The sequence below is a fragment of the Amborella trichopoda genome, chromosome 11 (genome assembly GCF_054954075.1).
Source record: "Amborella trichopoda isolate Santa Cruz 75 chromosome 11, AtrichopodaSantaCruz75HAP2 v2.0, whole genome shotgun sequence".
NCBI lineage: Eukaryota > Viridiplantae > Streptophyta > Magnoliopsida > Amborellales > Amborellaceae > Amborella > Amborella trichopoda.
In genome coordinates, this window is record NC_142346.1 from 44,807,814 (window position 1) to 44,832,910 (window position 25,097).

Genomic DNA, 25,097 nt, shown 5'->3' on the forward strand with positions numbered 1-25,097 from the left:
AAAAATGTGGTTTCAATATTGGAAATCTTTGTGATAGCCTTAAAATATATTTTAATCTCTAATTATAAAATTTAAAGCTTAAAAAATAGTGTAGATCAAATAGATTTATGAAAACTCAAAAATTGACGATCCAAAAATGATGCACTAGTTCCAAAACTTGAAATCTATTTTCTTCTCATGTCCATGCATCTTGATGTTGAGATGAGCAATTTGGGGATATTTTGGCATCAAAACATCTTCTAGTGAAAATTTTAAAATGCGATCTAATTTGACTGTTTAGAGCCTCTGATTTATATAAACTTTATTTATATATATATATATATATATATATATATATATATATATATATATATATATTATCAGCTATAAAAACTCATGATGGATATCCAATTACTATCTAGGTCAATGATGAATATAAAAGGAAAAAATACAATTATTTGCACATAGGCTTCACAAACGTAGCGGTAAAACCTTTTACCAGAACGTGATGAAATAACTGTTGTTAGAGACTGTAGGCATAGAAGATTTACAGATTTTTTTATTAAGAATAGTAGAATCCAACTCATGTGATTGACCAATTTATTTTAATTATTATCTAAATTTCTCTGTTAAATATATTAAAAGTCCTAACGTTAAAACCTTAAAACACAGTTTTTATATGGATTTGAGATTGCGAAATATTGCCATAGTTTACAGAGTTTGCTGCAAGGTTATGAACACTCCATCCAATTGTAAAAAGAATAGATATTAGAGGACACATAGTATTCTTCCAAAATAGTATTCTTACAAACTAATATTGAAAAAAGAAATGATATTGGAGAGAGAAGGGGCGTTTTCTAGTCTTCTCCTGCGCCGCCATTGGAGAGAGAGAGAGGGACAGGAGCATGCATGACCTTCAGAGAGAGGGGGTTCCTCACTTCCTCATTCTAGTGAGAGAGAGGAAGAGAGCATTTTGTAGAGTTTTAAAAATAGATGGGGGTAGTGTTACTTTATTGTCACCGGTAACTGGCTTTTGAGTGGGTTAGCCGGTGATCCCTGCTCCCAATCTCAAGATGGAGAATCGGTTTTAACGGTGATCTTGAGGGCACCTATGCCATTGGGATGTGGTAGGGACTCTCATATATATATATATATATATATATATCCTATAACTACCCCTAAATTAGATTTTGTTCGAGGGGAGAACTAGATAATGTACTCCCGCGGGAATTTAGCATCTTTTGACCATACATATCAACCACCCAACACATAGGGACTGTTTGTCTCCGTTCTGTTATAATGTGGACACCAGAGCAACAAAAACAGTGGAAAATGAATTAAAAAGAAAATAAAGGGAAAACATTTTTTTTTTTCAAAAATGAGAGACAGAGGGACAAGAAAAGAAAGCAAAATCAAAACTATTCAAATAAATGACATTTTTTCCAAAATAAATCCTTTATTTCTATTTTGTGAGCAGGAAAAAAAAAACGACTGGTGTTGTCCTCCATGTTTTCAGGGATTAATTTATGAATAAAAACTAAGACCCAACATCATAGGCCGCAAGGAAAAAGGGAAAAACAACTCTTTTATATTTGATATAACAGTTACATTATGTGAAATCAGGTAACTGGGAATGTGCAATCTACTATGTTTGAAGTCGGAAAGATATTTTCTCAAGCTTTGTACAAAGAACAAATACACCCCTAGCTACCCCATTTCACATCTTACGGCCTGAGATGATTGTGACCTTACTCCTATCAAAGGTAACTAATCATATTATATACAGTCCCCAATTATAAAGACCTATGACTTATAAGGGGTCAAATTCTTGATATGCTTCTTGAGTATGGGTGAAGACACTCGAACATCTTCACATATCTCTGATGAAATACTTCTACCCATGCTAGCATGATCCAAGAGTTGAGCGATGGGGCCACTTCTCCCCACCCCCCCTGCAGTGTCAAAGGAAGGGGTTCACATAGAGACAAGTGTGCTCCAGCATAAACATATGTTATGGACTAACCACACAGGGTAAAAGACCCAATGACGAGTACTTTCTCGATCCAAAATTTTGGGATCTACTTTAGAATCACTATACGTCTTTACATAAAACAAAATTCAGAATTTGGGTTTCTAAACCAAAATTTGGACAGCCTCCATTCATTCTTGAGGTTGGTTACTAGGTTGAGGAAGTTACATCCCTGAAATTTGAGGTTCCAAATACACTCCTACATAAGGTTTTTTTCCCGAGGGAGTGCACATCCACAAGAGCATACAATATTTCCAGTATAAAAATTATTGCAGGGAAGAGTGCCGAAAAATTCCATATGGGGGAAACAAAGCCAAAGTGATAAAGCATGGAGACCTGAGAATGTGCATAAGAGAAGGCAGATGATGAACTTGGGATGAAGGGCAGTGTACATTTGTAGAGGGAAGTGTGAGCACTAGGACAGACATATTAGTGCACAGATATATGTACTGAATGTTTACTTTTCCCTTCAATTTTCTAGGACATTATGCATGCAATGGCTCAGATTGAGGCCAATAACTTTATTCTTCTAGTAATACTTGGAGTTCTAGTAACACTTGAGTTAAAAGGAAATCAAAGCGAATCGACCCAAATGGAAACCATACATCAGGGAACTCTAACCTACGAATTTTAGGTTTTAAAAGGTTTGAAGCCCTAGAAATTCTCAGGTCTTTGATGCCTGAAACCACAATGTGAAAATTGTAACCACGAGAGTGACAACGAGCTGCACATATTATGAGGATCCATTAGTATGCATATGGCATCTGTGACCACTAATCAACATAGTTATGAAGTTTAGCTTTCTATGTTAATTTTTTTTTGAATCAACAAAAGAGGTGAGGTCATTTGATCTCATAGACAGACAGATTGGCACAAATTGGATGTCATTCTAATAAGTTGTTGGGAAGCAACCCAAGAGGAAAGAGTTCTGAAAGAACTACTTAAAAGTTCTTGATAATTGGTTCAATAGTTTTTATTTAATCTACAGATTCAAGAGTGGGATTTTCATGAGTTCTGGACCTTGGTGTCGCCCATTGAAAACATGAAGCTGTACGCGTGTATTACTTTCACAACTAGACCTGTCATTTTCCAAAAAACACCAGCGTAGCATAAGAGCCTAACAAAATCAGAATTGACTTTGCCATCAGGACTGTCAAGGCCACATAATGATTAAATGTGTTTGGAGAGATTCCAACTTCGTGGTTAAGAGGTTGTCGTATATTAGGTTGTATTCAGGTATTGTAAGATCTTAGAGGTCTTAAAAATGATAATGATGACAATTGACAAATGTCCGTAAATGACTTTTCAGTGTATATAAAGTAAGAAGGGAAAGGTGACTTACTCCAATTTCCAGTTGCAATTCATGGGTTCTGTAGGACAGGCCAAGAATGGATTCAAAGAGGAGCTCAAAATGTGAAGGTCTTTATAATTTTACAGACCCCTCCTCTTGATGTCTCATAAATGCAATGGCTGTGGGGGTAATACTGGTCCATACAGTAAATAACGGCCTTACAGAACAAGCTTTGCTGATTTGAGTTTGACCTTAGCATAAGCAAGTCCTGCATAGTGTAGGATTGAGGAGAATGAGGATTGCGAGAAGAGCTGACTTTTGTCAGCAGCCTGAAACAAGCTTCGGTGTCTCAAGGTTGATTTTTTTTTCTTTTAATTTGATAGTTAAATTTTGCATATATGGCATAAATAATGACATCATTGTTTCTCTATCCCTTCAAGGGGTGTGACATAATTGTGTCACTAGGTCGAACTTAACACAAGTTGTCCAATAAAAAAGCAAGAGCAGACAGTTTGGGGACTTTGGACAACCATGAAAAATTGTTTCACTTTATTTATGGTCCCCTGCACAAAAATCCATTTGTTACATTATTGTAAGAATTGATTGCTTACTTCAAGGAACTAGGAAGATTGATGAATTAAAAGGGCGAATTGATCGGTGTCAAATTTTTTTGAAGAGAATATGTCGGAGGCAGAAACATCACATACTCTTAAATAGGACAACTACTCCTTATGGGAGATATATGGCGCCCATGCTCACGAGACATTTGGGAACCGGGCAAAATCCAAGATCTTATATTACATAGAGGGTACGCCACAAAGATGGACTCTTCCGACACCTACCTCTACCCTTTTGTGCCAGGGAGGAGATTTGTTCATATATGCTCCTCATTTACCCCTACAGACAAGCTGGTATGGATTCACTTAGCCAATGACAAGTTCTTCATGTGCGGCGCTTGGGACCACATTAGACAAAATGCGCCAATACAACCAGCTTTCAGAGCCCCCTAGAAAACCCCATCCCATCCTAGAGCAAAGTGGTTTACTTAGCTTGCCTTGCACTCTCGAGTGCCCACCACGAGCCTTCTCCAATCTAGAGGCCTCCCTTTGGTCACTAGATGCCCCTTTTGCCTCCAAGAGGAGTAGTCCACTAACCATATCATTATGCAATATGTGTTTCACAAGGGCTTTGGAGATCCATACTTTGGAGGTTTGGTAAATGCATACCACTCAAGCAATCTGTAATCATAATGATGGTAACGTGGCCAAAGTTCCAGTTCAGATCCAATGGCATGAAGAACATCAGGATCTCCACCTTCTCCACCACTGTCTGGTACCTAAGGGCCGAATGTAATGCACGTATTCATGAGGGGAGAAGGACCTCTAGGGAGCAGCTCCTTGGACGCGTCATTCACTTTGTGAGCAAGTTAGTAGAAGGGAATAGTTAGGCTTTCCACCCCTCGGAGCTTCATATTTCCACAAACCTCAAGATTAAGTGGCATATCAACCACCCCTCCACCTCAGTCCAGATTGCATGGTCTCTCCCTCCCACGGGGTAATTTAGGCTCAACATCGATAGCTCATACTTATGCGACCTAGGCACCACAGGATGTAGGGGGGTCATCAGAAATGACACAAGTAGCTTTGACATGGCCTTTGCCGTCCCTTTCGGCAACAACTCCAATAATGCCACTGAGTTCCACACCTTGGATCGAGGCATCTCCTTGGCACATGAGCTGGATTGCTGCCCTCTTATCATGGAGAGGAGTCCAAGTTGCTAATTGACTCACTCACCCACCACAACTCTCCCCCTCTTGTCCAACTGCTGGGCAAAGCTCTCCTAAGTCTCCTCCTTCGCAAATCACCAGTGGCAGATATCCCATGTATTCCGACAGGCGAACTTGACTGCCGATTGCCTGGCTAAGCAGGCAGCATTCATAGCTCAAGCCATAGTTTACCGGGCCCATCCCCCTAATTTTGTCACCCCATTTCACGGCACAATACCAATGCCCCCCTTGAAAGGCCTGCTTAATTTCTTGCACATGTTCTCCTCCGCGATGTAACCTTTCTCTTATGATTATTAAAAAAAACAAAACGGATAGTGGCTTATCTCCACTGATTTACCCAAACCGCCCCCCTCCCCAAAAAAAACAAAGACAGCTACTTTTAAATAGGACAGCTAATGCTAGAGAAGAGATCTTAAAAGGTGGCAAATTATTATGATTGAGAAGGCTTGAACATTACTAGTCTCATCCATAACTTTTTCAAGATAACTTTTTCAAGAAGACAATATTGGGGAAGAGAGATAACATAGCCTAATAGGAATAACTTTGACTTCATTAGGCAGCCTAGCAATAGTGTTTACGTCACTGGAATAGTTGCTCTTGAAGGTAGCCCAATTTAAAAAAAATGAAATCAGGGAGGCAGTTTCTGCTTTATTGGGAGACACTACTAAAGACCAAATCAATCTCTAACAACTTTATTTTGAGAACTATGCATTTGAACGGGCTAATGGTTACCATGGATAAATTTCATTGAAGGGACAAGAACTGTGAATAGCGCAAATGCAATTTCCACTTCCTTGCCTCTTAAGAGGAGAGGGTATTGGGCTTGACATCATGCTTTGGTGGTTGGGCAGAGGGGACTTTAGCAAGTGATGCCGTAAGGTACTTTATATGCAATTGGAGCGCTAGCTTAGTGAAAGACTTTAGAGCATTAATTTGCAGAAGCATTACAAGATCAATACCAACTGATCAATCAAAGTTTGAAGAAGGTCTGACCCTCGTTATCTTCTCTATAAGGGGTTCTATGCATGAGACAAAGCTTAGATAGGCCCGTGAGATTCATGAGCTGATACTCTTGGTAAATCAAGAATCAGTTATACCATGAAAGGCCTATAACTGTAAATATGGTTTTTATGTTCTATGAGAGAATGTTCCTTGGAAGACATCAGATCAATTGGGTGCCATCTTGCTTGACTACCTCAACACTCTCTGTCTAGTAAAAATATCAATACGATTGAAAGTTCCAAAGGCCTGTCTAGGAGCTCAAGGATTTTAAGGGAAGGTAAACTTCGCTAGGACCCAACAAATGCGGATTTGAAGAGTTTCCTCCAGGACACAATAAAAAGGGCCGATGACATATATTTTGAAAGTAACGTCAAAACGAACAAAGTCCAAAAGCTCTCAAAGTGTACATAAAGACAAAAAGGAAATGGGAAGCAACAAACAACACAATAAGGATACCACTAGATATAGAGGCTACATTACCTCAACACAAGGGAAAAACTCCAATTGCCTGGGGGAATCGTCTCATGCCTCCCCTTTTCAAGGGATCCAGCTGTCAAACTTAGCTACCTGAGGCACATGTTGAAAAGAATCCTCTTTAGCAGATATTCAATACTTCTTTCATAGTGTTGGATAACTTGCACAAGAAATTCAACTCAAACCTTGCCCGCCCAATTACTTGGAGAAAATAACCCTGTCACTAGAAGGCTAGAACATTCAATCGTTGTTTTTGGGTAATTGAACATTCTGTTGTTCCACAAGACAATCAATACTTTTCACCTTTCCTGAGTGGAATCTTCTAAGAAACTTTCAAGCATATTCCAAGATACATACAAGGTTCAGGGGTGCTTGAAGGACACCCAGTGTTTTAAAAAGCGGACCGCCCAGCGCTTGGGTGGCCGCCTAGGCAATCTAGAAGGCCTAGACGCATCGCCCAGGCCTAGGGGGCCAAATTAAGCGGATATCCCTAGGCGCCCGCCTGAACCCGCCTAGGCGCCTTGCCCAAGGGCAGAAATGCCCTCGTTGAGGGTATTTTTGAGTTATTTTTTACTAAAGGTGCAAAAGTGTGGGTTTTAGGTTCATTTGAAACCTAAAACCCATTAGAGCCTATTTTAGAGAGAGAAAACCCAAAAAGAAAAATTTCTAATGAGCCGCCCAGGTTCTGGGCACCCACCTAGGCACTGGGCGACATGGACCCCCCAACCGCCTAGGTGCCACCTATTGCTTTTTGAAACACTGAGGACACCCACAATAGAAGATAACATTGAAGGCCACTAAAGACATGTAAACAATTGGAATGGTGCGGAACTCCAACCAACTGCAGAAAAGATGTAAAACAACACAAACTTCAAGAGGAAATATCATGGTACCTAGGATCATCAAGGAAGAATATGTGAGAAGAGAGAAGGGGTGATCTAGGGGCAGTGGCATCACATAACTTGCAAAAAGGAACTAGCTTCGATTTTGAGAAGGCAAATTCTACCTCCTAAGTCGTTGCAGTAATTAAAGGCAAGAGAAAAAGAGAGAATTTCTACTAATAATTGCAAGGACTAATAAATAAATAGTTGGGAAAAGATATAGGGACTTATGGCCTAACTGAATGGTGGACCAAGCAGCCGACCACAAATAGTTGGAAAAAGGAATGTTGATGAATTGCAAGGACTAATAAAGAAATATCTATCATTCAATAAGGCCATGATGATTCCACTTGTGTTTTTTATCAGTATATGATGGGATCGAAAGGGAAATTATGAAGGCATTTGAGGAGTTAAATGCTAGGGAAAGGGTCACCTTTATTCCAAGAACAAGGGTGCAAACAATTTAAATAATGAGGACAGGGCCTTAGTGTAGATTGAAGTAGGGGATGCCGCCAGTGTATGGCCAACTTCTCTTTTTTGATGAATAGCTCCCTGAAAGGTTCTTAATGATGTTTGAGAGGCTTAATACCAGGAGAACTCTCACCCATTTCCCAAGTGTGTGAGGCATTAATCATATGATCAGAGTTTCTGCAGAAAGGGGAGTGAGGTTGATTAAGGGTCTGAGGTAAAATACAGACTAGCTCCTCAGCTGGCAGAATCCCGAGTCAGCACAACAATTCCTGTGGCAAGTCTCTAAAGTGCCTGGAAATTCGGTAAGAAATATATGGAAAATTTCTGAAAATTGAAAAAGAATTAAAAAAAAAAAAAAGAAAAGAAAAAAGGAGCACATTGAGACATATGAATTCTTTTTTATGCTAACACCTTGAAGATCTAGAGCTTGTCAGCTATGCTTCATGATTTAATTTCCCTCGGACAGATACGATTTATAGATGATGAAAAAAGTAGATGAAAAAAATTCTTCTGATTCTATCCAAAACCCTAGATCTAGAGAGATTAGTAACAAAAAGACTTTACTATAAAAATAGAGAATATCAAAGAAATAATTATATTTCAATAATTTTTAAATGATTTAAGACCTATTCTCAAAAATTGGTTAAGGCAGCGCAAAAATACATTACCTACAAAATAAACCCTAGATCTCTCTACTTCCAAAGGTCTTTTGTGGAAAAAAATATTCAAAGATAAAAAAAAGCAAAAAAATTACATACCTGATATTTGGAGACACATAAGGTGTTTGATCATGAAATTTCTTTCTTCAATCACACATAAGCCTAATATACTCTTCAAATCCTAGTCTCGAATTTTGGAAATGATTGCCCAGCACTGCACGGGCCAGAGCGTGACATTTGGGGACTCATAAATCTTGCTAGGATGTGCATGAGATTTAGGGACTCACAAATCTTGTTTGAGGAATTCCAGCTTCCAAAAGTGTCGCAATGGGAAATGGGATGAAAGTAGGTCCAAGCATCCACCCTTACCCTCTAAACAAGAAAGTAATCACCCAGAATAGAAACTTACATTTTGGTTTAAGGACAACAGGTTTTACTTAAAACAAGGTGGCATGGACTCGGAAAGTCCCTACAGCCTCTCTACAGACTCAGGATTCCCTGAGTTTTACATGAATAAAAATTGGAACATGCCCGAGTCAAGTGCACTCAGTCGACTCCCGAGTCAACTCAGCGAGTTTTAAATCACATGATTGGGATTATCTTGTGTCCAATTTGTAAAGAATACTTGGATTTTTTAATTTTTTTTGGGCAATGTGCTGGTCACCTAGGCAGAGAATCTTTAAGTTTGTGCTATTATGTTGAGAACCAGGGAAAACTGTCTTGCAAAGGAAGGTCCTGAAAAGAGTGATGTGATTTAGAGGAGTGGTATCAGCTCTCCAAAACAATTTTACTGGAGTTGGTTAATATGAGGCAATAATCGTTGTGATACCCCATGAAACCATCTAGGTTTACTACAGTGATAGCCCACTGTGCTAAGAGACATAGTGGTGGAGAAATTTAAGAGGACATTGGCCACACACGAAGGCCAACCCTTCTCTTTGAAGGGGTGCATTACACCAGGCAAACTTAGGCAACCTCACGCAACAACCTGACTTTTTTTTTTCCTTTTTTTGATATAAGAGAGCCATATACACTTTATTTTCCTCATTTAAGACATCAATGTCAAATGGTGCAATTGGAGAAACTAGAGTAGGACTTCCTGCAAAGGGGCATTGGAGGGACTCAGTATCATTACAAGTGATTTGGGAGATGTGCAAAATGAAAGCAGATAAAGTTATGGGATCAATTGAGCATTTTCTTTCACATTTTTTCACAAGCCAGGCTTGGGTTTTCATATAAGAACTCTCTGGCTTAGTGCCCCAAGTTAAGTAGTTCGTTAGTTTACGAGAAGGTCCTCTAGTCAATGACATGAACGCCAAGACAAAGGTGTCTACTTCAGCCTAAACAGGTAATATGGCATCACATGTTCATACAATTCTTATTTCAAGTTCAAATGATAACATAATAGAATGTTCAACCTCTAACACATATGTGAGCTTCACAGAGTGGTAGACCATGCAACTTGCTGATAACAGGTCACAGGTTCAAACTCCGACGTAAGCATTATATCAATTTATTTTTAATACACAAGTGTAACGAGGTGTCGACATGTATCAACAAAAAACTCAAAGCAGGAGTTTAAGGGTAACACTACCACTAAGTTTATTAATGAGAGAGTTATTTACTATGGCAACTTGCATGCTCCGTCCTTTGGGGACTTCACGAGAAGTGAAATAATCACATATTTAAGGGATGAGAACTGGCATGGAGGTAGATCAGAAACACATTTTTGACTGAGCTATACATGTGATGAAATGAGGGTTACAGAACTAGGGATTTGTTGGGGACTGAAATGAGTTGCCATTCTCTCATTGGTGATCAACCCATTCCCCATCTCCTCCAGACCTTGGTTCTCTCAGGTTTAATTTATGGAGCCCCCGTGATAACTGTCATTAAGTGGGATGCGGTGAATCCTTTAAGATGCAGGGGAGTCCAATCCAAACTCTGGTATTCTCCAGTTTAATTTATGGAGCACTCGTGATAATCAGCACTAAGTGGGATTGGGGGCATCCTTTAAGATGCAGAGGAGGCCACATCTCTATCAGTCTCCCTGATGGCACAAGTCAAAGTGCTTCTTGCTAGTGCAAGACCTCCCCCCTTGCTCAGTGGCAGTTTAACAGGAAAGCTTAATTGATAAAATGGGCAAAAAACAGGGGTTGTCTGTGATTTTTAAGGAGATTTTTAATTGGTGATCTCAAAGGAATATCTGTTTGCCACAATCTTAAGGTTGCCAGTTCAGCAGCCAATACTTTCACTAACGATGGCACAAGTCATAACTCTTAAGTGTAGATAGAATTATTACATAGGGAGGACATCTTGTTACCTCCAGACTATATACGATGGTTGTACCTTTTATTATTTATTTAATAAATTTTGTTACTTATCTGAGGGAAAAAAGGGGAAAAGAAAGACAAAGGAACACCATCATCCATCATATGTCTTCCTAATGTAAGGTCACCCCAAATATTTTTGGAATAGGCTGATGTTGCTAAGCTAGTTTTTCATAGCCAGAAGGTACATCTAGGGGATACAGGGTGGATGTTAGAGGCCACCGCTGGCCAGCTTATAATGTGTCTGAAGAAGTAGAATAAGAGATAATCGTAAGTCTTTCTCGAGAGACATGGTAAACCAGATTGCAGTGCACCTTATTGTTTAGACAGTGGATAGAATGCAAAGCAGTCCTTCCCATTTTTGTTAGCTCCATGCCCACATACTAGTTTACTCCTTCAAGGAATTTTTTTTCCTAAGATACCCACTAACATAAGTAACAATCAAATATTACTCGGTTAGCTGAGGTATTGATAAAATTGCTCAAATAGCATGGGAAGTGAAAAAAGATGTTTCAAACATCATTCATATAATGATCCATACAAGTTCCATCAAGTTCACCAAATCGAAGAGGAAAAAGGGTTGTGTAACTTTAGCATTTAGTTATTAAGAATGAACAAGGGTGTTAAATGTAAGCCATCAATTTTGATTATCACACAAGTTTGGTGGACAAGCAACAAATAATCCTACCAATCAACGATGGCACAAAAATTTTCTAATCAAACCATGAAAGTTTGCAAGTCATAAGATCTGGTCATGAATTCCCTCTTACCAAAGAACAAGGGTCAAAACTTGAACCATAAGAGGATTACATACTTAAAAAGAAAAAAAAAGAAAAAAAAAAGACAAATGCTTTCTATTAATATTAACAAGTATATATGTGTAAAACTACATATCTACAGGGGATGCCCCATAAACTCATATAGAGCATGTTGCATAAAATTAATATTACTAGGCAAACATGCAGTTTGTATAATTTTATAGAGCATGCTACAAATCTATCACATGAAGTTTGTATAATTTTACTAGGCAAACATATCTTTTTGCATCATTGTTGCTCCCTTCTTCTCTATCCAGGCTTATGTTCTTCGGCATACATCACAATAGTGCGTTCTATTCTATGAGAAGGAGAGTAGACAAGAGAGGAAGTGCATCTCACAATCAACCATAAGACAGTATACCCCCATATTATTAGGAAGAAAAGGATTAGAATAATCTAAAGTTCAAATTGTTCCATCAACAAGAGAGAATTTCACCTAGCACAACCTAAAACTAAAACATAAATATAACATCTATAAAGCTCAACAGTTCATAACAAGCATACCATCCTTCCTCAAGTATAACATCAACATTTCACTCTCAACTAGCCTGTGGAAGGAATCCTTCTCATTGACCTAAATTCAGATGAACCTCATAGATCATACCAGCCAACCATATTGCCAAATCCAATTGTTTAATGTCTTCAGGGAAAAAGACTCCATAACAGCTCACTCTAAAAGTCTATTTACTTCTGACTAGCACGGAAGTTGTTAAAGAAGAACCGAATTCATTCTTTTTACCAATAATCACCACATGAACACTTCCCATCCTTGAAATGATGAAACCTTTTGTTATCCCTCACAATGAGCTCTCTCCCAACAATCTTCGACATGATCTTGATAGCATTATGGCAGTCCCCACAAACACGAAGGTTCTTGATAATCCTCAACGGGGTATTAGCAGGAGTGCTAATAAGTCCATAAGCAATGGCCAACCTCTCACTATGATAAAGCAAAGCTTGTTCTTTTGCCTCTTGATCAATATCATGAAGTACATATCTAGTATCAGGCACATAACCAGCCTCTCTCATCTGACCACTTAAACCTTTGAGCCTCTCATAAGCCTCTCCTTTTTGAGGATTGGTTCCAGCTCTATATTCATTCACCTTATTCTTCCCCTCAAGCATGTTCAATCCAAGCCTCTTTCTCGGAGGAAGAACCTTCGGAGCATTAGATTTCTGGGCTTCACGAGATGGGTCAAAAGCAATCAATTGCTCTTCAACCCTATCAACAAGATCGATATCGCCATGAATGCTACCATAATTTTTCAATGTTTCCAATACTAAAATTGGCGGTGGAGTCATCATTCTGTCAACAAATTCTTCTGCCTCTGTTAAATGGCCCGACCTTCCAAGAACCTCCACCATTCCTGCATAATGCTCAACTTGAGGAGAAACTCCATAATCCTTTTCCATCGATTCAAAATGGATAAATCCCTCTTCTACTGATTCCAAAACACTGCATCCCAATAAAACTGAAACAAAAGTCTCCCCGGTTGGGCTCACCCCTGCTCCTCTCATGTGCCCAAACAATTGAAGGGCTTCATCTCCTTGATCATTTGATGCATAGCCCTTGATCATAAGGTTCCATGAATCTAAATTTCTTTCAGGGATTCGATCAAACACATGGCGTGCGTCTTTCATGCTTACACATTTACAATACATCTCCATGACCTTATTATACATGTACAAATTCCTGAAAGGACATCTCATTATGTAGTCATGGACGCTCTTACCTTCCTCTAAAGCCTTTGAATCTCCACATACCTGCAAAATCGCAAAGACCATATTTGGCTCCAGTTGAATCCCCTGTTTTTCAATCGCTTCCAGAGTTTCAATAGACTCTTTTGCCTTTCCCTCTTTGCAAAATTTGATTAAATCCTCCATGGGTGAAGTGTAAGCCCTAGGTTCTTGAAATTGATTCATGTTATCCACTAGTTCAGGTGGTCTCTGACTGGGACTCTGGAAAACTCGATCACCATGGCTAGGTAGCCTCTGATAACTATTGGGCATTGCTTGATTGGGCCCCTGATAACTATTGGGCATTGCTTGATTGGGCCTCTGATAACTATTTGGCATTGCTTGATTGGGCCCCTGATAACTATTGGGCATTGCTTGATTGGGCCTCTCATAACTATTTGGCATTGCTTGATTGGGCCTCTGATAACTATTGGGCATTGCTTGATTGGGCATTGCTTGAGTACTCAAGTACCTTGCCAAGCACCTCGCCATGAAAGTCTGCGTAAAATGGGAGGAGTTGAGGGGTTTTGTTTTGAAAAGGGAGGGAAAAATGTTACTGGCTCTCTGGATAGCTTCCATTTTTTCTTCGTCGCAGAGTGCATAAACCCTTCGTTGCAGATTGCAAAAACCCTAACCTAGAGTAGATAGATTAGATATGTATCAGAACAGTAATGGCAAAAATTAGGAATTTTCTCTCATATATAATGGTTTCAATGTAAAAAATTAGGAAATTTCTCTCATATATAATGGTTTCAATAACGCTTTAAATTAAAACAAGTTTGCATAACTACCTGTGGTTTTGAAAATTTATAATTTTAAGGATTATAATTTCACTCAATTATAAATTTCAAAAACTAATTTTTACTGAAAGTATCATTAGAAACTTATTAATTCAAGATTATAAATTTTATTAAATAGCACTTTTTTAATAAATTTAAAGTGTTCTGAAAAAGAAAGTAATCGAGTTTTGAACCAACTTATCTGAAAATTTAGTGTGAAACTTAAGACCCTTGCAGATTTTATGAGGGAATACTTTTTAGTGTGATCAAAATAATGTAATAAGGTCTTCATAGATAAATCTTAATCTAGAAAAAATAAACTGAAAACCTATTATACAAAACACCAGTTGAAGTTGGATACTATGATATTCTGATGTCCGGAAACAATAAAAAGAATGTATTTGATAATCTGCATGGAATTCTAGGAACCTGCGTTCAATTGACCCTAGAATTAGTATTTTCTTATCCTTCTATTTTCAAATTCATATTTCATTCATGAGTCTTTGGTGAATTCTAAGAAATAAGTAGAAAAATACCTTAAAAACCTAAAACTAGAGAAAAACTGAATAAAAAATCTACCCAAAAGGATTTCTCAAAAAAAAAAAAAAAAATACCCAAAAGAACCTGGACAGAGAAGCCCAATAAACTCAGCAGAGAGGACATGACAATTACATAAACGCCCCAAAATAGACTCTAAAAAACAAAGTAAGTTATGCTGCTTATGCATCAAATACCTAAAAAACTGCCCAAAACCAAAAAAAAAAATTAAAAAAAAAAAACCAAGAGAAGAGCACAAATGAATGACAATACCTTCAAAACACACAAGAAACCCTGCAAAACAAAACATAAACATTAATTACATAACAAAAACCCAAATATAGAGGGAAACAACCTGGAAAATCTGCAAAAACGTAGCACAAAAGTCATACAGATAGCTTAAAAGAACTTGTTAAAAAAATGACATACCTGAAAATACCCAGAAAAATCGCAATGGAAAAACAAAGGAAAACTATATAAAAACAAGTAAAAATGGCAAAAGAAACCCCCAATCTACAAAACTCCAAAAACGACTTGAAAATACCTGAAAAATAGAAAAATCATTCCATTCTTATTTGATGAGTTTTCTTAACCTAATTTCTCAATGTATTGGGATTTTTAAGCAATCTTAGAAGATGTTTTTATAATCTCTATTTCATCCTCTAAAGAGACATTGCTATTAACGTGCTGATTTTCTACAAAATAGAGAATAAAAGAAAAGACAACGGAAAACGGAGGGAGAGAGATGGAGACGTCTAGAAATAGAGAAAAGAGTGGGGAGAGAAAGATGATGTAAGTAGAGATGCTGCTCAAAGAGATGAAAATGAGAGAGAGAGAGAGAGACACACACACACCCTGATGTGGAGGAGCTCGTTCTCGACGAGCAAGGCCGATGATGGAGAGAGGTCTGGTTCTCAGTGAGCAAGCTCTGGACTATGGGGAGAGGACCGGTGAAACCTAATAGGTATTTATAAATGGGCTCCCTGACACGCGCGCATATACGTGTTACAAACAGGGAATAATACTGTTTCCAAACCTAAGAGTTCCGGTTATCAAACACGTCAGGATATATTTATTTTGTAAAAACACTCATTTAAATTTTGATTTAATAATATTTAGTTGTATACTTTGTTTGAAACCCTTGTTTGGAGATTTTAATAAAACCCATGGTTTATATTATCTCCAATATTTTCAATTATCTAGGGACGATCAATAAAAGTTACCATTCAAATCCCTAAGCTCCTTGAATTTTCTTCTCAATTTTGCTTCACACTTCATACTTTGAAGGGCATGAGAGAGCACTTTGTTCGATAGTGTATTTTACTTCGAGGTCTGAAGTCAAGAATTTTATTCGTTTTTTACGTTAAAGGTCCACAACGACGGCATTTTAAGAAAAATAAAATCACAAAAGATGAAAAAAAAAGGCATAAATGTGATATTCTAAAAATTTGATAGATGTTTATAATAACATATATTTAGGGGCTTTCTCTTATGGAAAAGTTTATATAGAGCCGAGGCTCTAAACAATTAAATTTGAGCCTATCTCAAAAAGTTCACTAGAAGAGGTTGTTTTGATGCCCTAATATCTTCAAATTGATCGTCCCAACATCAAGATGTATGGACATGAGAAGAAAAATGGATTTCAAGTTTTAGAAATAGTGTATTTTGTAACGTATTTTAGGGCCGTCAATTTTCAAGATTTTCAAGTTTTCATAAATCTGTCGATCTACACTATTTTTGAAGCTTTGAATTTTATAAATAAATATAAAAATATATTTTAAGACTATCACAAAGATTTCCAATAATGAAACTATATTTCTCAACATTATTTGAAGGTAGACTCTAATTTGATTGTTTAGAGCCTAGGCTCTATACAAACCGCACCCTTCTCTTATTTAATAGCTTTCTAACAATAAATGAAAGCTTCATGGAAGTTTTAGCAAATAAAGGACATATGATGTGTAACCATGTGACCTTATTATATCTATATTTAGCTTCAAAGACGTGTGCACAAAACACCCATGTGCTTAGTATACCGAAGATGATCATACAGTCGTACAACTTTAACCAAGATGATTTAGTCCATGATCTTCCAATAATCTTTCCACCACTTAGATATAAAATGGTCAGTTATTTTCTTGTTTATTTTTTACCCTGTGTAAAAGTTTGGAAACTAGTACTCTTGAAAATAGGTATGTTGGTCATTTAAACTTAAAAAATTCAGAAGAAAATCTACGAACAAGATTGTTCCTTAAAAAGAGGACCCCCTATTTTGTATTTCACTTTGAAGTTTTTGTTTTTCTTTTTTTACTTTCTTTAAAAAAAAATTAGCGAACTACCCCTGCTTCGAAAGAAAAAGTTAATCATTAGAAGTAATTGACCTCCTTGTAACAAAGATAAATAGTCTCATATACCATCTTCTTTTTTTAAATATTTAATTTTGGTGAAACAATAGATTCATAACTTGAACTTCCACGCCTGGCATTCACTTTGAAACAATTTGCAAGTGTGTTGGGTTCAAAATGCAATCTTCATTTCTTTTCTTTCTTTTTACAATTCAAGACTTAACTCGAAAGTGGTTTCAAAACTTGAACTTTCGGATTACTTTTTGTTGTCAATAAAATAAAAAAAACTATTTTGGTTTGGAACTTGAAATTATGAATAGGAGTAGTTTGGGCAAAGTAAAACTACAAAAATATGGGAATTTTGCGTAAAATATATAAAGGGTGGGGGTTCATACGAGGTGTCAATCTTAAATAATTAAAGTCAGCCGCACCTTCCAACCCTATTGGAATATATATTTCCACTGCCAAAAGCCCTTAAAATGGTTCAAAAATCTAAATTCACCCTTAGTTATGAAATTCAATATTACATAAATTGTGTAGATTGAGTATATCCATAGACACTTGAAAATGGAGATTCGGAATTGCTTACAATATGATATTGTTTTTAGGGCATAAAATCTTTTTTTGATCAAGCACATTTATAAACACTTAAAAATCTTGAAAATAGACGTCGATTCAAATAATATATTACAAGTGTATTGGTTTTAAGGCATGAAATCCCTTTTTTAATTGTTTATATCCCAAATTGGGCGAATGGAATGAGATTCCTGCACCTTAATCCTTGTCTAAACTAAAATCGTCAGAGGGTAGAGACTAGCACCATGAATGGGGTCGAGCTGACGGTCTCCTCTTTTGTGGTCCACTGACCACATTGGCTAAAGATCGCCAAAAACCAAATAAAGAAATTTAAGAAAATTTTGGAAAACATGGGAGAGCCTGCTACAAAGTTTTAGAAAAAGAGTGGAAGCTGAACTAAGCAAAGAAATTAAACAAAATGAAGAAAAAAGAGAAAATGAGATAAGCCTGTAAGTTAGGCCTATTGGCTAGACACCTGAAGTTGGGGCTTTAGTGAGAGTAGTCAGCGCAGGTGGACCATTCCCTTTGTCTTTTCAGAGAGATGAGTCAACTATTGGGAGATTGATTAGAGGTAGAGAGGCCTTTGAGGTGAATGTGGACCAATGGTGTAGGGCTTACCCATGGTATTCCATAGACAACCTTTAATGTTTTTGAGTGTTTAAGGTTTAAGAGGGATGGGATGAGTTCACTAAGGTTCAAGGGGACTTGGAGAGCCTAGGGTTAGGGCTAGGTCGATCTTAGGGTCTTTAGGGTTGAGGGCCAAGAATATTTTAGGCAGGATTAGGTTATAGGGCAAACGGTCTGGGTTCACAACCCTAGAATGACCTGGAAAATGTCACTTTATAGGGACCATGGCCTATTACTACCCTCAACCAACTAGACTCAATCTGAGCCGTTGATCATAGCCCGACAACTATGTATGCAAATATAGTCGAGTCGCACTACGTGGGGGGCATGGGCAATCAACATAGGCATTTCCAAAGAATTTCAGTTTGTTTATAGGGGTATGAGCCTAGATGGGTTACACATGACCCTAGTAGGGTCGAGGCTTCTTGGAAAACCTGCTTGGAAAAGGTTATTGCAAGCGTGCTAAACTCCGCATTGCTAGCTTTGGGTCGTGTGAGACAGATAAGTTATCGTAGGGATCAAAATAATATTTTTATAAACAATTTTATTTTAATCATAACTTCTAAATCGTGAGTGATTCTTATACCGTTGGAAAGCTTACTTCATCTACAACCTAGAACCAAACTTTGGGCCAATGTGGATAAGTTTTGATGGGTCCACAATTATAGGAATGTAAGGTATCAGTTTCAAGTTTCTAGATGTTAGATTGCTGTGTGGGATGTCTCTCAGTATTTGTTGGGCTTGAGGGTGCCTAGAATGACTATGTTCAGGTATTAGGTGGGCTAAAAGTTTGGGTTTTAAGCCTGGGAAGGTGCTAGGTTTGGACCCTACATTTTTGGAATTGCAGGTGTTAGAGAATCCTCTTAGCCAAAGTAAGGTACCTGCATCAATATTCATACATCTCCAAGTTGAGATGATTATTGAAGATTTAATGTTCAAAAGAAATAGATGATTATTGAAGATTTTCAAAATTGAAACAGCTTTTTTCTAGATCTTAAGGTGCACCTTACTTCTATGATGGTTTACCCATGGGTTACCAAATATAAGAAATTGGTTACACAAGAATTTCAAAAACTAATTACCCATGTGAACCAAACATGAGAAAAAAAACAGGATTAGAAAAGTAGTGCATAGAAAACTGTTTACATATGAAAATTGTTTTACATATACAAAGTGTTACGCATAAACCAAACGAGCCCTTATGTAAAAATATTTCCTGAGAAATAAACGTGCCCTAAAAATCTCATGTATTACCTGTTGCCTAATAGTACAATTTTGGCAAATGAAATATTGATTTCAAAACACTAACATGAATACATACGGCCTTTAATCTTCATGAGTCATCATCAGCAAAGCTTTTTTCCAATTAATTAGAATCGGCCACATGAACCTGGTCTACGGCTCTACTCTATTAAGAGTCATACCCTCAATGAGACCATAATCTTCAGAGGTAACAAACTTCAAATTAGAATTGCATTACTTGTTTAATGCATGACCGCCACTCGATTTTTCCTTGTAATTTCACAGTAGGAAAAAGTATTAACCCAGAATCAAAATACCACTTTTAAAGTTAAAAACTTATTTACTTCTTCATAGTCATGATTGCCGTTGTCGGCAACTTCAAATCTTGGATCCAAAATCCAGGTCTAAAATGGATTTTGGCAGGGGAACGTAAACAAGTGTATCAGCTAGCACACCAAAACCTCACCCTGCAAAGTATCTTTATTGTGTTGAATTTCATAAAGGGAAAAGTTTATATAAGGTTGCAAACATAAGATGTAAAATTACATATGCACTTCAAAAATCCATCAGAAAATGTTGTTTCAATGTTGAAATACCCTCTAATTGATCATCCCAACAACATCGAGATGTATGAATATGAAAAACAAAAATCTGAATTTCAAAAATACACACATTATCTAGACCATCCATTTTCAAGATTTTCTTATGTTAATAGATCAACTCGATTTTAACTATATTTGGATTTTTAAATTTTATAATTAGATATAAAAATAGATTTTTATATTGTCCTACAAATTTGTAACACCAAAATTACATGTTATAATAAAATTTGGAGGTGTGCCTTTATTGGATTGTTTAAGGTTGCAACCTTATAGAAACCACACCCTTTCAACAAAAAACAATTATATAAAATATCAACCTTATACAATAAAAGTGAGAAACCTCAAAAATCAATTGGCAAATATTGTTCTAATGTTGAAAAATCATCTCGATTTAAAGACATATATATATATATATATATATATATATATATATATATGGAAAAAGTTGGGATTAGCCCACTAACTCATATGAACATATGAGCCCAACGGTTCAGATTGAATCTGGACCGATCTGACGATCACAGATGTCCGATAGTGTTTGAATTTTATTCTTTTTTCTACAAATCCAAATCGCTTGAAATTTTAATCGTTTGTTCATCAAGAATAGGTGAATCTTCAAAAAATATAAAAAAACATGAAATAAATTGACCAAAATACCCTTGAAAAGTTTCGAAGGGTATTTTGGTCATTTTGATTTTGATAAATAATTTTTTATTAAGTACGCCTTAATGAGAAGAACACATACCTAAAATTTCAAATGATTTGAATTTGTAGAAAACAAAATAAAATTCAAGCACTACCGAACATCCGTGATCGTCAGATCCGTCCAGATTCAATCTAGGCCGTTGGACTCATATGTTCATGTAAGCTAGTAGGCTAACCCGAGTTTTTTCTTATATATATATATATATATATATAAGACTTTTTAAAAACAAGTCGTGCTTTCCATAAAGTTGCAGCCTTAAACAATCCATTTAAAGCACACCTTTAAATTTTATCATAACATATAACTTTGATGTAAAATATTCTTTATATTATCTCAAAATCTAGTTTCAAATCTAATTATAAAATTTTAAACTCCAAAAATGATTAAAATCAAATAGATCTATAAACATATGAAACTCTTGAAAATGGACGGTTTAGATAATGTGTTGTAAGATGCACCATTTTTAAGGCTCAAAATCTTTTTTTTTATGGTCATACATTTTAATGTCGAGATGATCAATTAGAAGGTTTTTCAACATTAAAATAACCTTTACTGATGGATTTTTGTTGTGCAGTAGTTCGACATTTTAAAGTTATATAAACTTTTCCCTTTAGAACAAAAAGTTCAATTAATTTTTTTACAAATAAATCTTTTAGCACATTATCTAGGCCATTAATTTTCAAGAATTTCAAAGTAGCTATAAATCTTTTAGCCAACCCGGTCATGCTTGTGCAAGTGCCGGTCCCAATCCCAAATAAAGGCATAAGGTCGTGTTAAACAAGACAACCAACGTAAAACTTTACCACAACTTTTTATAAAACCTGAACATTATAGATCTGCTCGATTTATACCATTTTGAATAATTTAATTTCATAATTAATTTTAGATTTTCAGCATCAAAAGTGCATCTCTCACTAGCGCTTGAGGTATTTTGATTGTTTAAGGTGGGAGCCTTATATAGAACGTACCATTGATTTTATTGCTTTCCAAGACTCTTTTGTGAATAGTGTGCTCCAAAGAGAGAGAGAAAGAGAGAGGGAGAGAAAGAGAGAGAGCAAACAACCGCATCATCAATTAGTATTTCATATTTCAGCTGCTAGTCAATATTCTTGCAAGAAGAGAAATGGCATTGAAATATTTGGAAGACAACTACAAAGGTACAAACCGATGTAGAGCAACAGTAAAGAGAAGGCCTATGCAATATTTGTAAGACAAGGACAACAAATGTGCAGCAAAATTCTAAACCATCTATACAATGTTTAAAGTTTTAAAAAAAAAACAAGAAAACAAATGTGCAGCAAAAGAAAATAACCAGAATCACTGCAGGATCGATAATGGACAGAGATCTCAAGCTAAACGATACAAAACATTGAGAATAACATGAGAGAGAGAAACTTGAGAGAGAGAGAGTGCTATTTGCTTCCCTCGCCAAGCAAAACCCTGTGAAGATTGAAGACCTCACCTTGATCTCCATTTAGGGCCCTCCTTTCCAAGCAACAAGCAGTCAACTGCCTCAAGAGCCTCTCAAGACATGAATGCAAGCAATTCTTTGAATCCTTTGAGTTAGGGTTTGTTGACAAAATCATAGCATTCACAGCATCTGCAGCCACCTCTCTCTGGGCTACATCGAGAAGGTAGCCAACAGATGATTTTGATGGTTCCTCATAGGCCAGTAAGGCTATGCAATCCTGACGAAAACCCGGCCAAAACAAGATCGTGAATTTCTCTTTTTCCCTTTCTCTTAAGATTCAAATAAAAGCATGTCAGACTTCTCAAAAAGGATATACATATGATAGCGTGTTTCCCCTGGAACACCAATTTGGTTGTTCCACCCAACTCAAAACTCTTTTTCACGTGTGGAAAGGTCCAAACCCACAGCCAACCCCAAAAATAATTTGGACTGTCAATTTCGATGAGGGTTTTTGCGGTTCTTGAAACTCCAAATCAAATCAATTTTGTAAAAGATTGGTTATGAGACAGCTTGGAAATTTTTTGGGCCCCACAACTCCTCAAAAGTGGAGGGCACAGACCACCAAGTTTGGTGTTCTAGGCAGAACGCCAACATTCCCCACATATAAACAACTATATAGCATGCATACATGTAAGGCAAATGTATCCTATCATGAGCTCACTATCCATTGATTAACAAAGTGTGACACTTCTTTGACCAAATAATTATTGCTTGTATTATGAATACCTGAAGAAGATCCTCATAAGGCTTCATTGCAAAAAACCGTGCCAGTTCGGCCCGCGCATATGTTACTGCCTCTTCTAGGAGTCCAACCTATGCATGCAGTGAAATATAAATGTTAAAGCCAATGGAAAACGTACTTGGGGGCAACTAAAGAGCCAACTTCTAGGGGCAACAGATACATGATTCATAATAGACATATAACAAACTTACACCTTTTCCTACCATGAATTCAACTAAATTGGAAAAAGAAAAGAAAAAAGAAAAAAAAGAAACCACTAGAAAAGGTAAAAGGTGTTGAAGACCAAAGCTTTGTTGTATGGAGATTCCAGCAAGGGTAAAACATATGGAGATCCTAGCCAGTCTCTCTCTCTCTCTCTCTCTCTCTCTCTCTCTCTCTCTCTCTCTGTGCGGAATATCAAGTGCCTCCAAAATCAAGTACGGATAAGATCTTTGAGCAAATAGCCCATTAAAACATCCATTACATCTGTATAAATATAATGTGAAGATACATTACCCTGACAAGTTCGATAAACTTCTGGCAATGAAGCAGGAAGCGAACAGTTGATGTGTTATCCTGCACAAAAAATTTGCTTCACTTTTGAGACCCAACAGAAATTAACACAAAAGGAGCATATCTGTAATTAGTAGTTGACACAACAGATCTGCTAACAAGTTTGTTGACTTTTACAAATATGAGCACACATTCGGCATCTCATGGAAACTAGAAATGAATAGGAGAACATGTATACCCCCCTTCTAAGGAACAAATCAGTTTCACAATCGCAGGAGTTCGGCCTGTTTTTTTTGTGAGTACATGCGCACAGAATTGGGATTTAGCTCCTTGTTGGCAAAGCTCTTAATAAAAAACAGATAGAAAATACAAGCATGAGAAGAGGCCTAAAAAATTACCAGCTGTTCTATAATGAAAATTTATATAGTGCCCCCTCCCCATCACTTCACTGTCATAAACAAACAACTTTTCCTTCCCTACATCCCAACCCCCCACCTTTTCACTTTCCCTACATCTAACCCACCTCACTTGTATACCTTATTCGGACCAAAATCACCATGGCTCTCTCTCTCTCACCAATTTAAATCCTAAAAGCAATATAACTGTCTCCATTATCTTCACTTTAAAAATTCATGTATAGGCATCAATCACTGGGCCTGCATTCTCCCTGTTGGAATTTAAAGAAAGGTTCAAAGATCATTGATATGGGAGGAGGAGGTACGCCATACTAATAAGAGGGGTTGATAAATATTATTCACCATGAAAAATAGAGGAAAAGCAGGCCAGTTTAAAAGGAATCTTGCTTAACAACTTAATAGAAATAGAAAGTGGAGGGGCACACTTTTTAAAGGATGATCAGACAAGACAAAACTCCATATTATAAGAAAAGAAACATTCAAATAAACTTCAACACAAAGATAAACTATATTTGGAAGAATATTACAAGCAGAAACATTAAAACGAGAGATGCTATGGCTAAAAGGCCACACAGCGGAGCAATTGGATTACCTCCTAGAAACTTTTCCTTCTGTCATGATAAACACCATTGTTTCAACTTCTTTTTTTTTACACTCACTTGACATCAAAACACTTCTATTTATAAAGGATTTTCCCACAAATTTCCTTACAACCATTAATTGATAAATAATTAATTTTCCTATTTTTCAATATGATTCTTCGTTTCTCTTCCCAACTCTAGAACATTTCTCTCAAACCTCTACAAAAACCTAGAAAGGCAAAAGACTAAACTGTCTTTTTACAATTCTTGTATTACTATTTCAACACCCTTGATTAATTCGAAAACTCCCTTCTTTGGTTTGCTTCAAGCTTGACAGGCAAATCTTCAAGTCCCTCTTTCAAGGCTTTTATCTCCTTCATGAGCTCCTCCATGGTCTTATATATCTCATCAAATTGTTTCTCAATCGTCAATTGCCATGCTTCTGTTTCAATTTCCTTATCTTCAATCTCATCTTCAAGATGAAATATCCCATATAGACTGCACTCCACTTTGTTTGGCCAACT

The 25,097-nt window shown here is 36.8% G+C and overlaps 1 protein-coding gene and 1 non-coding gene across 7 annotated transcripts in view; both read right to left on the minus strand.

Moving 5' to 3' along the window:
- Positions 1-12,063: 12,063 nt before the first annotated feature.
- LOC18448403 (pentatricopeptide repeat-containing protein At2g15690, mitochondrial) lies at positions 12,064-15,710 on the minus strand. Of its 3 annotated transcripts, XR_016043645.1 has the most exons (3): positions 15,628-15,710; positions 15,047-15,067; positions 12,064-14,092 (listed from the first exon to the last, which is right to left on the minus strand). It is a non-coding gene; the product is annotated as a pentatricopeptide repeat-containing protein At2g15690, mitochondrial (transcript). The 3 variants fall into 3 exon arrangements; XR_016043646.1 differs by lacking the exon at positions 15,047-15,067 and having other exon boundaries at positions 12,064-14,087; XR_016043644.1 differs by lacking the exon at positions 15,047-15,067.
- A 6,228-nt stretch (positions 15,711-21,938) lies between these two features.
- LOC18448404 (ran-binding protein M homolog) overlaps positions 21,939-25,097 on the minus strand; it is a 36,603-nt gene continuing 33,444 nt past the window's right edge. For all 4 annotated transcript variants that reach the window (XR_016043647.1, XM_011630298.3, XM_006858465.4 and 1 more), the window contains exons 8-10: positions 23,580-23,639; positions 23,069-23,155; positions 21,939-22,559 (exon numbers count right to left, since the gene is read on the minus strand). Coding sequence is in view for 3 of the 4 variants with exons in the window: in XM_011630298.3 (XP_011628600.1) it covers positions 22,284-22,559; positions 23,069-23,155; positions 23,580-23,639 (423 nt within the window). In the remaining variant the exon portion in view is untranslated. The remainder of the gene's footprint in view (positions 22,560-23,068; positions 23,156-23,579; positions 23,640-25,097) is intronic.